The sequence below is a fragment of the Artemia franciscana genome, chromosome 10, assembly GCF_032884065.1.
Source record: "Artemia franciscana chromosome 10, ASM3288406v1, whole genome shotgun sequence".
Classification (NCBI taxonomy): domain Eukaryota; kingdom Metazoa; phylum Arthropoda; class Branchiopoda; order Anostraca; family Artemiidae; genus Artemia; species Artemia franciscana.
In genome coordinates this window covers 48,549,326-48,563,552 of record NC_088872.1, presented here as the reverse complement: position 1 = coordinate 48,563,552, position 14,227 = coordinate 48,549,326, and the positions used below count along the sequence as shown (strand labels likewise).

The 14,227-nt window shown below is 35.9% G+C and overlaps 1 protein-coding gene across 1 annotated transcript in view; it reads right to left on the bottom strand.

Annotated features, from left to right (window-relative positions):
• Positions 1-789: 789 nt before the first annotated feature.
• Positions 790-14,227, bottom strand: part of LOC136032297 (endoplasmic reticulum junction formation protein lunapark-B-like) — a 46,787-nt gene continuing 33,349 nt past the window's right edge. The window contains exons 8-9 of the mRNA XM_065712580.1: positions 11,097-11,306; positions 790-2,986 (exon numbers count right to left, since the gene is read on the bottom strand). Coding sequence (XP_065568652.1) covers positions 2,844-2,986; positions 11,097-11,306 — 353 coding nt within the window. The 3' untranslated portion in view covers positions 790-2,843. The remainder of the gene's footprint in view (positions 2,987-11,096; positions 11,307-14,227) is intronic.

The following is a 14,227-nucleotide window of genomic DNA, read 5'->3' as shown; positions in this document are numbered from 1 at the left end:
CAAAGTTTTGCTTTCACTTAGACAAAACAGCTGTAGACTAGATTTTAACAGGAATCGAATTTCATTTCTGGAGACGAATTTCACATTCCTTCGTGTTGATAATGCTAGCATATATTTGGAACAACTAATTTAATCTTATGCGCCATCTGGAATTCATGCTGCCACGTTGTCGCTAGAAAATCTTTGCCAAGACTTATGCCTCTTTCACACTACCCAGTAAAACCTTTCATGCTATCATAACTATGTAAAGGTATGTAATGTTACAGAGCAAATTTTGTCTATAATGCAAGCAGTGCAGAGAAGACTTGACCTCTACTAGAATCTTACGTTACATAAGTTTATCTTATGTTATGGAAAAATTCAACATAGCAAAAATTAAAATAGAATTTCTGTGTGGATAATTAAATAAATTTTAAGAAAATACAGAATTTTTCTACCCCGAAGGCCTTTCACACTTGGTCGGAAATTGAATTTCTATTCTTCGCTTTTATTTTTTTAACATTTTGCTTATGATAATTTCAGACAACGATTATAATTTCACGTCAGGCTTGTGTGAGAGAACTCATTAAAGTGTTAATGGTTATACTTAATAACGCAAATTAACTACTGAACATAGAAAATTACGTACATAGTGTGAAAGCCGCCTTAGATTTAATGTCTAACAACTCTGCAGTCCTTCGTTCAACACACATTACATTCCAGAGGTAAATAAAAGGTAAATTTATAAAAGACCAATAATATGCGTTAAGATTATAGTAAAAATCGCATTACAACATGTTTAAAAACAAATATAGAAGATAATTTATTTTTATTTAAATAGCGTATAATTTCCAACATAAAGATAATCTAAAAAGGCACTTTCATCAAAGACATATACAGGACTATATACTATATGAATAGAAACATTCCAATAATATTTTGAGAATTTTAATATCAAGTAATAAATAAAATGTTTAGAAACAAACCGAGACGCGTAAATACAGTGCAAATGCGTAAATATAATAGTGGGACGCGAGGAGAAGCACTGTCGCGCCTCTATAATGCATTAGAATCATGCCTAGTTGTGCTGCTTTCTTCCGCCTTCCCCATTCCTTACCATTATGCAAAAACGTGTTCAATCTACTTTTTTGCGAAATGGGGTTACGAATGCCATCTTGGATATTTTTTTTTAGTCCGTTATTGCTAAACTTATAGGGTTTGCATTTACGTACCCAGTCGCATTTCAGCCAGTTGTAATTATACATAAGTGTTCAGTCCACTTAAACCGAACCCCCTCCCCGGGTTAAGCAGGGAATATGAACCTGAATGGAGCAGAATACCTGAGTGGACCAGGATCAGAATATGAACCAGAATATAAGCCTATCTGAAAGGTTTGATGAAGAAATGATGGTAGAAAACATTCAGGAATCTTTGGCCGTAGAAGAGTCTGAAGGAATAGGACTTGAAAAAGAAACATGCTGTATTACTCACCCTGACGAAAGAATCAAGAAACCAAAGAGATGAGGAAGGAAACCACTTCACAAGTAGACTTCGTGACTGAAGAATTCGAGCCCCTTGAAGAACAATGAGCCTGATAGTTCTCATTCTTATCGTTACTGGCTTGTTCTTATAGTTTTTGGCTTATACGTTCTTTCATTCCGTCAAAATGACAAGACAAAAAATAAACAAAAAAATTTCTAGCTTTTACTACCATATACGTGATATTTGTTTCTGGCTCTTGCAAAGTTTTTATTTTGTTTATCAAAAAGAACAAAATTCAGGCGGATTGAAGGCGTTTGCGCAATCTTTTTTTTTCTATTTCAGGCAAAATCATATGCTTAAAGGTGTTGACTTCATTTCCAAAAAAAAGTACAAACAATAGACTAATTGCAACATTGTCAATCGAAAAAGCAGGCAAATCTTGCCTAAATTATTGTTTTGAAAAATAGCTTTCAACCATATTCCAATTTTCACGTTTTTTTTAACTTTGTTTTCTCTACTATAACATAAAAGCGGACTGGGTACGTTTATGCATAACAGTGCGGAATTGTTATTAGGAATTTCCCGTTAGTTCACTGAGACATAATTATCTGCTAGCATAAATTTCCTACTTAAGATTCGCGAAAAAGTACAAATTCGGTGGAAATCCTAGAAATGAACTTTCAAATTAAATTAGGATTGTATCTCGTACTTAAAAACAAAAATACTAGACAAAACACACAGAAGTCGCCCACAGCCATTTTTTAAATGAATAGATTTGCGAGTTTTAATTTAATCTTCGCATTTGCTGAAATTGGCATTCAAAATCCATCACTTATTTGCTTCAGTAAAGTTTCGAGTTGCTAGGCAATACTTGCTGAGATAATATTGATCGAATTTTCAATGAAAAACGAACTGTACAAATAAATTCAATCAAAGAAATTTAAACAGATTGGGCTGAAGGAGGAGCGTACGCAGCCATGTTTGCCTTGGGCGGCACTGTTGCGATGAGTTGTTCGTAATAGTAATATTAAAGAAACTGAGATTCCAAAACTGAATTAATTCCCCCGAAATTATTATTTACTGTGTTTGAGCAACCCTAAATTCCTTAACCAATTGTTATCTGACAACAGTGACCTTAAACAATTATTTACATTGCAAAAATTCAAATATAAATAATAAGACAGAAACACCCCAAATAAGTCACAAAGTGCCCATAAATTAGACAACGCTGCTTTTCAAAGAAAATCTCGTAATTTAATGGTTGAATGATTATACTGAATGAGGGGTGTCTACTCGGAAGTACTTTACTGCAACAGTAACTTGTAGGTGTTGTCTGGAAAGTATTAAAAGCATTGCTTATTAAAGGTGCGATTTAGCTGAGTTTATTCGAAGTCCATTTGGGATACATCATTCTTATCATCATTCTTGTGCCCTTCTTCTGTTGGCGTGACGTGAGCTTCTGCTGGTTGATTTGGCAAAATCACATCTGGAACCTGATTAGGTTTTATAACTTCGTCTTTTTTAACTGAAATAAGGAAAGACGGTGAATGCTGGGTAGTTAGCCTGTGGTTTTCTTTTCCACTTTTGAAGTGGACTTGTATAAAGAAAAAAGTCGAACAAAGAAAAAGAGCAAAAAGGGACGACCACAGGCAAAAAAAAAAAAAAAACGATTTATGAATTTAGGATATTTGATAAATCTGGTTTTGTGTCATTTGAAACTTTTCAGGGCATAAGTACAAGAAGAATAGGAAAGGGGGAGTTCTAAGGGTTTCAGACAACGCATATAGTTATGTTCAGCCAGTTATATAGTTATGGTGACTCTGTAAGATCAGCCAGAGTCGACCCAGCTCTAAATGGGTACCTGGAGAAATCTGGGGAAGGTAAACAGGAAGGGTGTGCGAAAGCACAGGATGGTTGGCCCCCAACCCCCCCATTGAACTTCCTGGCTGAAGGGCCAAGAAACGGAGATCAGTACTGCTGGTAGGGGCTGTAAAATCTAATGCCGTATTCTTTACCTTTTTTTTTATAGTTATGCTAATGATCTGAACTATCCCCACAGATTAGTCTTACTTAATGCGTTAGGCAGAACATGAATATTCGAATCTCCTCAGGGCCCGCTTTAGGAGTTATGAAGATACTACCGACGCTCAATCTACAGACAGAGGCGGATAAAGGGAGAGGTGTAAGGGGCGAAAAATACCCAAGGGTGGCCCAAATTTTTATCGGTGTCAACCCCGAACATTAATTCTGTATCCGCTCCTGAATATAGCCAAGTTTAACGATAACATATATCCATAAAATGTCCCTTTCCTTGTTCTTTGCGTTGAAAAATGAGGGTTTGGACACAAAAAAAAACGCGCATAAAAAAACAAAAAACAACAACGCATAATAAGCTTTAATAAATCTCCCACCCCAAATTTTAGAGCAAGTAACTATTAGCCTTGAAACTAAAATATATACATAATAGAAAATAATGAAAAAATTGAATGATAGCCTTGGACCAAAAGAAGTATCTGGTAGCCTAAAAAGTAATAAGAAACTTATACAGCTGTCTTGAAATAAAATATAATGTAAGAAAAATTAATTACATTGGTCGAACAAACGAAAAGCTTTCTGCAAAAGAACTTGCAACTAACATTTGTTTCTTCAACAAAAAAAAAAATGAACCTTCTTGCAGATGGGGTTAAGCATCCACTATTTTACCGGCTCAGTTTTTTTTTTTTTTTTTTTTTTTTTTTTTTTTTTTTTTTTTTTTTTTTTTTTTTTTTTTTTTTTTTTTTTTAGTTAGTTAGGAAAATCCTAGCTTGTGTGGCATTGGGATGGACCTTTCACTAGTTTGCCTAGCCAAAATTATGAATGCCAAATGCACTGGAGGGTCACCTTGAGGAGCACCCCCCCCCCCCCCCGAAGCAATTATAGTGAGTAAACGACACGAAATTGCACTGGATTTTGATTAAAGGATAATTCTTCTGATTTTGGTCTGCATTGGTGGGCGTTTTTTGTGATGAAAAACCTCTTCCTATCTAATTTATCTATTACGGATTGCCTCCCAATAGTTGCATAATATTTGTAGGCCTGATTATACAATGAATCGGAGGTAATAGGCTTGGAAATGTCAGTGAAGAAAAGCATCGCAAAGTGAGGAAAACCATGTTGTGACCAAGATGGGACCAGGATTGCACAAAGCCTTCATTCAACTGGAATTCACAGGAACTTCTTGCTTTCTGATTCTAACCCTATGTTCACACAGACTGGTGCGTTGTGGAAAACGCAATGCGGTGCATACTCCGCACAGCATCGCCACAGCGGTAAAACGGCGGAATCTGTTCACATCAAAAAATTTAACCACATAGTCATAGTCTCGACCTACATAACCTAGGCTGGGCTATTAGAGCAAAATTACCAAATCAACAGTTACATTTGTCAAAAAACGGTAGAAACAGAATGGTAAAACAAATATCTCCCCCGTTTCTTTCAGTGGATTGTGAGCTTTGGTCATACTTTAGTGGATAGCTTTCTGTTAAAACAGTCCAGTTCACTGTTCACCATAACCTTACCTGGCAAATTTATCTCTCGAGATCTCCTCCTAAGCGGCCTGATTTAAATTTGACTTTTTATGCTCAGGATGACTTTTGTCAAATATTATTTGATGAAAGTGAACAACTAAAATCAGGCTATCAATTGCCTCCTAGTCTTTTCTTCCGCAAGCGTCGGATTTTTTTTCTACGCATGAGTCTTGCGGAAAACCGCAAGGATGAGCGGCAAGAGAGACATGCGTTCCTCCACAAAACACAATCCGCAGCGGTATTCCGCATATCTGTGCTCTGTGTGAACATAAGGTAAACCGGCTTAAGCGTGACGTACACTTGAGAAGATGTGTGAGTCCCCGTCCTGCATTGATTCTGAGACCATTACTTTTCCTGAGGCCAAAATATTTTCAACAATTTAAAGAACGTGAAAATTGCGACTTGGAATGTTACAACGTTAAAATAGCTATCATACCGACATTTTGATTGGTGAATTCAGACGCTTCGAACTGGACTTATTGGGAGTATCAGAAAGTCATATTCCAGGGGTAGCAAACATGAAATTAGGTGATATAGAATTTATTTACTCAGGCAGGAAGGATGGGGTACATAGACAGGGAGTAAGGTTCATGATGAATAAAGAAGCTGCCAAGTTTTGTTAAGGTTGGGGAGGTATTTATAATAGAATGCTAGTCTCTCATTTTATCACTAAAAACTGCAGGGTGTCAACCATATTAGTATATGCCCCTGTAGAACAAACTGATGGAGACAGTAGTAGCTCAGATAAGTTTTACATACAGCTACAGCAACAAATAGACAGGGTCCCAGGTAGAAATACAGTCGACTCTCAATAATTAGAACTAAATTGAAAAAAAATACAACTCGATAATTTGAATTTGTAACAAGAGGATTGAATTTGTAACTGCTGGATTGCACTGATAAAGATGAGAATGTGAAAATAACAGTTTCAATCTCTACAATTAAGATTCATAAGGCCGAGAAAAATGTCAGTTTTACCACCCTGCATAACTGCTTCAAATAATGTGGGTTTACTAGGGAGATGTAAAACACCGCACGGTCCTACTAGACAGAGAGTGGGAAATTAAACCAAACTATGGTGAATTTACTTTTGAGGAATGGGTTCACACAGACGATAAAAACCGCTGCCCATAGTGCTTTAACAGATGTCGAATGGTTGACTTTTCAAGATGAGGACAAAGCCACCTTCGTCCAGTCACATTAAGCGAGACATGATTATCCATCAACAACTTACGTTCCTACGCTCACAGAGCAGAAAGAAGTGATAATTTCTTTACAGCTCTCATCACCGTTGAAAAAAATTGGACAAAATAAAATGGAAGACGCTCCATAAAAAAACTCATGGACTACTTTGCAAAATAATTTTTTTTGCTCACTTGGTTTTTAACCTACTCCAGGTACATATGTGATTAAGAAGGTAAATATGAGAGTTTATATGATTGTTTGTAGACATATGTGTTATGTATTTTCAATAAAGCACTTGTTTTTTTGAAATTTTTCCTTATTCCTTCTTGATTATTTGAACTCTTGTTATTTTGAACATCTCGGTAATTTGAACTTTTCTCTGGTGCCTTGAGTTTCAAACTATCGAGAGTCGACTGTATTGTATTTTTATTCGGAAATTCTTATGCCTATGTTTGTACAAATAGGAATAGATGGTACCCGAGCCTAGGTAAATTTGGTGTAGGAAAAGAAAACAGTAATTGTTATATAGGCTACGAAAAACTTTCTAGGTATAACAATACAGTTATAACCAATACAATATTTGGTCATAAAATGGTCCATAAGTTAACATGGTATTCACATGATGGTAAGACAGATAACCTTACTAATTAGGCTGTAGTATTGTAGCCGAAGACTGGCAGGGTCGATGCAGGATATTAGAGGCATATAGGAGTGCTGATATTAATTTTAAAAGTAAAGATCACCGTCTTTAGTGTCTAGGGTTGATTTAAAGCTGTAATTTAGGAATGGTAACTATCTTCTGGGAAGCTATGCTGTTGGTAGACTCCAGGAAGAAAATTTGAGAGATAGAGAAGAGGGGATTTTACAAGAATTGTTTGAGTGATAAATCATGTGGAAATAAGAGGAATGTAAAGAAGGTGAAGAAATTCTTAAAATATGAACTAAGGAGGTGTGAAGTGGAGGCCATGGATAAAATTACCGAAGATCTGGAAGATGCAGCCAGACGGCATAATAGTAAAATACTGTACTGTCATGTTAATAAATTGAGAGTGAACAGTCAATCTGGACTTGTCCCAGTTAAAGATAGGAACGGGACCACAAGTAGTGATAAGGAAAGAGTTAAAGAGAGATGAGTAAAACATTTTGAGAATGTGCTAAACCGTGATAGAGTTACAGAAAAAGATATAGAAAAGAATGAAAAGTTTCTTACACTTTGGATGTGAAGGAAGATTTATTTTATGATAAAGAGTTTTTGACAGTACTAAAAGGATTAAAAAATAATAAGGCCACAGGTGCAGATAGTTTGGTAAATGAATCTCTTAAATATGGTGGTTATACTGTTAGAAATAAGTTATTTCTAATATTAAGAAATAAGAGAAAGAAAACTCTCATTAAACCCCTCTTTAAGAAATATTAAAATGAAGGAGAGACTATAGAAACTATAGAGGCATTAGTCTGGTTTCTGTGGGAAGCAAACTACTTAGCATGATGATACCTTTTTTACTTAGAGATACTGCTGATAAAGTTTTAAGAGAAGAACAGTGTGGTTTTAGGAAGGGTAGAAGATATGTCGACCAAATTTTCACTCTTAGAACAATAACTGAGAAGTGTTCGATATATCAAAAACTTTTAGTCCTGAGTTTTTTAAGATTATGAGCAAGGATTTGATTCAGCTGACAGAAAAGCTATAGCGAAGGTTTTATTCTTGTACAGTATACCAGACAAATACATTAAATTGATTAGTGATATTTTCGGGAGTAACATTGTTGCGGTTAAGGTAGGAAATAAGGTGTGTAGTTGGCTCCGTTTTATATCAGGAGTTAAGCAGGGTTTCGTTTTATCCACATTTATAAAGATCATTTTGATGGATTTTGTCCAAAGAAGCACAAAAAAAGGCAATGGGAGAACACGGGATTAAATGGGGAGGTAAAAAAATCCTGCTGTTGATTTAAGCATTCTAGATGAAAGTTTTAACAAAATGAATGAACTTTTAGAGGTTTTGCGAGTTCAGGGTGCAAGAATAGGTTGGAAAAATTAATGTTGATTTTGAATTAAAATCGAATAGTTGTGGGCATCAAGCCATGGCTAATTGTAGAAAAAGCCAAAACAGATAGTCTCATTGAGTGAGAGGCAAATTTGGCATTAACCCTATTATTAGGATTGTATAAAAATGATGTTAGTTCATTTGTTAATAGATAAGTCTGTTTATTATCCGTTCATGCGTCATTCCTAAGGCAGAAGAACTAAGGAAGATAGTCATAGAGCTAAGAGAGTCATAGAGTCTATAGTTTTCCAAGTGTTTGGTTAAATTGCAAGAATGAATCGCTAAGCCTAGTAAAGGTGAATGACGAGAATCAAGTGGACAGCTTTACTTACTTAGGTAGTATTATTAGTAAGCAGAATACCCAAGTATAGCCATGTTAAATAGAATAGCCAAGGCCCAGGGTGTTCACAGTTAAAAAAAAGTTTGGTAGAATAGGAAGATAAGTCTGCGAACCAAGATTGGAATACTGGAAGCTACAGCGATGACAGTGGTCAAGTGTGGACGCTCTAAAAAAACGGAGGGAGATTTACTAGATGTTTTCCAGACAAATTGTCAACGGATCATTTTGGGTACCCGATTGACTGACCGTATCTCAAATAGTAGGCTGTACGGAAAGTGAGGTTGAATCCCGCTTTCTATGGCTAAAATAAGAGAGAGATTAAGATGACTAGGGTACGTTCTACGGATGAAGGATGACCGATTTCCAAAGATTGTCCTTGTCTACCAACCGTCTAGCAAGGGCCGAACAAAAAGCAGGTCTTCCCTAAACGAGGCAGAAGGCTTTGAATAGATTGGGATGGAAGATGAGCGTGCGTAGCTGTGTTGGCCTCAAGCGGCTTGGTGCAGAAGTGAGTTGTTACTAATAGTAGTAGGTAAATGGGCTGAGGGAAATAAATGACGTGGAGCCAATAAAAGAAGTTCGGTCTCAGTCAGAAGAAGAAAAAATAAATGAAGTAATTCTAATCCTTCAGAAACTGTAATTCTAAGAAAAATGAATACCACCAAAAGCAGCGGATAGAAAGAACCAGCCAGTCAGTAAATTTTGTAGTCCCCCTCCCCCAAACATTTTCACTAGTGACGCCTCTGCTTACAACCATCATTATTTCAGTAGAAGCTGCAACGTAAAAAAAACAAAGCATGTCCCAAAATTAAAAAAAAAAACAAGTTTTAAAGAAACTGTCTTAGGAAAATGTTTCGTAATGAATACTATTTTGGAATTCGTAATTTCATTCAGACTCAGCATGATTCAGCATTCAATTACGGGATTTTTAAGAAATTGGAAAAAAGACGCTAAACCCCTCAAAATGAAGTGAAATAAAAATAAAATGTACGCTACTGATATTGTCAAAAACCTAAACTAGATACTTGCCACCTTCACATTGAACAACAAGCAAAATCGCGTTTTTTTTTTCCTTTTTTTTTACGAACGATCCTACCGAGCCCGGGGTCATAGAATATCGAAAAAGGGCAGTTCCAACAGAAGATATGATACCTAGTGGCCTTTTAAATAACAAAGAGGTCATTCCATAGCAAATCACTGTTCTCCGCCATTTTGCTGCAAAAAACATCAATGTTTGCCCAAATAGGGCCAAAATGCCGGAAGTACATGTTCAATCAATTATTCATAGGTTATAAACTCTTAAATGGATATTTACAGTTCTCCATTTCCAAAATCAAGGCAAATCAGATTTTAGCATCGGTAACATAATCGTTGTGTCGCCACATTTTGTTTTCTCATTCTCAGCGGCAATATTGCTGAATAGACCTCGTGGACAATCGTCAAGGTGCTGATTTCAATGGAAACTAAAAATTATGTTGCCTCTTGTAAGGCACGATAGAGTATCACGTCACAACAAAGTACTCACAAAATCAGAATTTTGGCCAAATAGGCCTAAAAAGCCGACAAAAAAAATTTCAAGGGCGTAATGAATGAGGTGTTTACCCACTCTCCCCAAAATGTTTGACCGACCGGTCAAAATATAATAAAAATGCATAAAAACACATTTTGATGCGCTTTACCCCCCCCCCTCCAGAAATAATCCTAGATCCGGCCCTGGCTGCAAGCAATGCTCCTCAGCCCAGACTTTTGTTGATTGAAGATCTACCGCCATCCTTTCCCCTCCAAAGACATTAAACAACTTGTATGTTTCTTTTTTTTACTTCTTAATTTTTGGTGGTTTTCGCAAAAAATCCGCGGTGACCGGATGAGCTATTGCTTCGTCAAAATAGATTTTTTTTTTATTTTTTTTTTTGAAAAGTTACTACGGAATACATCATTCATTAAGCGTTAGTTAGTATCACTGAGTTTGTCACCAACTGTTTTCTACAGAATTAGCTTAAACGAAGTTACATTTCCCAGTCACCACAAAAGGGCTACTGAATTACCCCGAGAGGATAGACTTCAATCATACCTGTCCACGATGTGAGTTATCCTGAAAAGTGAGGGTGTCCTTCAGAAATTCCAGATGCGCAGGGGTTTTAACCCCTTGTACTACGGGGGCTTTAAACATATACTATGGTGTAATTGAGTTACAAAATCATAAAATATTCTCAAAATTTCTTTAACCATATACTATGGTGTAATTGAGTTACAAAACCATAAAATATTCTCACAATTTCAAGTGTGTCACCCATTACTTTAATTTCAATCATCACAACACCCGTCCACGATGTAAATTATCTAAAAATTTAAATTTGTCTTGCGATTTTAAATGGACAAGTACTTAAGTCCCTGTAGTATGGGCGATTTAACCCCCATATTACGGATCAGTTGAGTTGAATAACTGCGCTATAGAAAATGTAACCTTGCGTAAATTTTGCATAAATAACTGTCAAATTACCTGTTTTTTCTAGCTCATCACTACATTCATCACTGCTGCTATCACTTTCCTCTTCGGTAAATTGCATTTCTAACTTAGGTAAAGGCATAGCAGACGTCCGCAAGTCAGGAAAAGAGTGCGAGTGAGCAGGTAATTGGGAAGCAAGTCTCGGAGCAAGAGGACGTTGCTTTTTGGCTGGATTCCAATAGTGACAGTAACAACATCGAAAAGCTAAAATGAGAAAAATTAGGTAGTCAAATAATTGACACGGCGCATTCTTTAAGCGTCAGACAATCGGATCTTCAAAAAAAACAAAAAAACAAAAAAAAACAAGGTAAGCAGAAACATCTTAGTGAAATCTTAAAGGTATAACAGAGAAAACATTTCCATGACCTGGTGGAAGTTACTAACTAAGGCGAATGACGGAATTTTGAAAGATGCCATAATATAATGTTTTTTTTTAATTTAACTTTTTTTCTCAATCATTGCATCAAATAATTTCAAATTTTTCTAGGGCAAGGTCAAAGCACATTCCAGTTTCTTTTCTTCTTATTATTATTTTCTGAGTGTTGTCTTAGTTCGGCTTTATATCTTCCATGCAAATGCAAATAAATATGAAATGTTCAAACTATATTATTCTTGTTATTCAGGAGAGTAGAAATTCTCACAGTTTCACAGAGAGAAATGAACTAAAAACCAGAAGGGAGCTAAGTTAAAATTCAGGAGGAGTAGAAAAAGTAAATCTTGTCTATAAAGGGCCTCTTGCATTGCTTATCAGAGCATATATGCTCCAATGGGCACTGAAAATGTATTACTTTTTTAAACCAAGAATCTAAAATTTTAGTTTAAATTAATCTTTTAATTTTAATTAAAATTTTAATCCAATAATATAAAAAAAATATGTTTTTCAACCTTGGACTGTGGGAATAAACCAAAATTTTAAAGGCGAATTTACTTTTCTTTGACTTTCTCTTTCTCCACCAGGTATGATTTTTTCAAACCCTATTTTTTTATGTTTTCTTTTATGTTTGCTTTAAATGTACGCTTTAAAATTCAATCCCTAGGATGACACCAAGATTGTCAAAAATGGATTGTCAAAATAAAACATGGAACACTAAATAAAAAAAAAAGAATAGAGAACTTATAATGTAATTTCATTGGTATTTAGACTAGTAATCTAAGGCCTTTGGCTGTAACCAGGGTCGTATCCAGAATTTTTATTCGGGGAAAGGAGGATTAGACAAAAAAATTTTTAAAAATGCATCAAATTTTTCTGTAAATATGGTGAATACTTAACGTTCCTCGGGCCAGCTGTAGTTGTCACTAGCAAAAGTTCGGCAAGTTGAGTTTGCGCCATGAAAGTTGAGTTTGCACCATGAAAATTTGCTGCGATTGGGTGCAATATTGGCAGCAAAGACTACTTGTAACGAGATGGGAAAAAACATTTATTAGTCTAAACATATTTAGACTAGTAATCTAAGGCCTTTGGCTGTAACCAGGGTCGTATCCAGAATTTTTGTTCGGGGAAAGGAGGATTAGACAAAAAAAAAATTTAAAAATCAAATTTTTCTGTAAATATGGTGAATACTTAACGTTCCTCGGGCCAGCTGTAGTTGTCACTAGCAAAAGTTCGGCAAGTTGAGTTTGCGCCATGAAAGTTGAGTTTGCACCATGAAAATTTGCTGCGATTGGGTGCAATATTGGCAGCAAAGACTACTTGTAACGAGATGGGAAAAAACATTTATTAGTCTAAACATATTTAGACTAGTAATCTAAGGCCTTTGGCTGTAACCAGGGTCGTATCCAGAATTTTTGTTCGGGGAAAGGAGGATTAGACAAAAAAAAAATTTAAAAATCAAATTTTTCTGTAAATATGGTGAATATTTTAACGTTCCTCGGGCCAGCTATAGTTGTCACTAGCAAAAGTTCGGCAAGTTGAGTTTGCACCATGAAAATTTGCTGCGATTGGGTGCAATATTGGCAGCAAAGACTACTTGTAACGAGATGAGAAAAAACTCTATGTATTCTCTAGATTCTCTATGTATTATTCTTCTCATGTTCTTGCAGGAGGACCTGTTTTCCGTCTCATCTGGCATGTAGAATTCAGATATTACGTGAGAATATGTTTAACCGTGCACTCCCGATACTCAAGGAACCCCCCCCCCACCCAAGATTTATTATTCAATAATAATAAAAAAATGACCTTTTACCGCTATAATTTTTTTTTTTTTTTTTTTTTGCAGATATGGAAATTTCGAAATTTAATTTCGTGAAAAAAAAGTTAGCAAAGGTTTTGTCTGCCACAAAAATGCGCGCAGGAAGACAGCATTTGGGCAGGTAATTCCTGATTCCCCTTCCCCTCCTAAAAAATTGTCAAAATATTCGCAATTGTTTAGTTCTTTTGTTCTCTACAATATATGTTTTGCTGTTATTATCTTTTTCAAATTTATCCCTCCACCATACACAAAAAATCGGCCTTATCATACGTATCTAACTGTAAGTGTTGGAGCAGTAAATCCACCCGGGCCGATCATAAGTCGTATCTCAATTACATCAAACATTTAGTGAAACCTTTGCATGCTTCTCCTGATGGTAAAAAGCTACTCAACCAGAGAAGCATGCTGCTCATCTTAATCCATATGTGATAAACTGCACCGAGAAACACAGGGGCCTATTGGGGAAATATAACCCCATAGCAGTCATCACCTACAACCATACCCCCTCAGAACATGCTCACACGCGGAAAATACCCACCCGGAAAACAAACCCCCGCGGAAAATACCCCTGCTTAAAATATCCCCCCGTGGAAAATACCACCTGGGAAATTGACAATGTTGTAATGCATGACAAGTTGTAAGGGACAATTTCTGGGACCATGAGATGTAGCATCATCAAACGACGTCAACTGGTTAATGCTGTTTTGTTTTAATTACCTAGAAAAGCGAGATAAATGAAGATACGAAGCCGGAATCTTGATAATGTTTGTCCTAAATAAAAGGATAGAATATTAGTGAAAATAAAAAGTAAGTGTTTTTTTGAAATGTTTTCATGCGAAGTGGTTTGTTTTATACGGTAATTCCTAAACCAGTTTTTGTTGCTTCTCCTGATGCTAAAAATCTACTCATACCAGAGAAGCATGATGCTCATCTTAA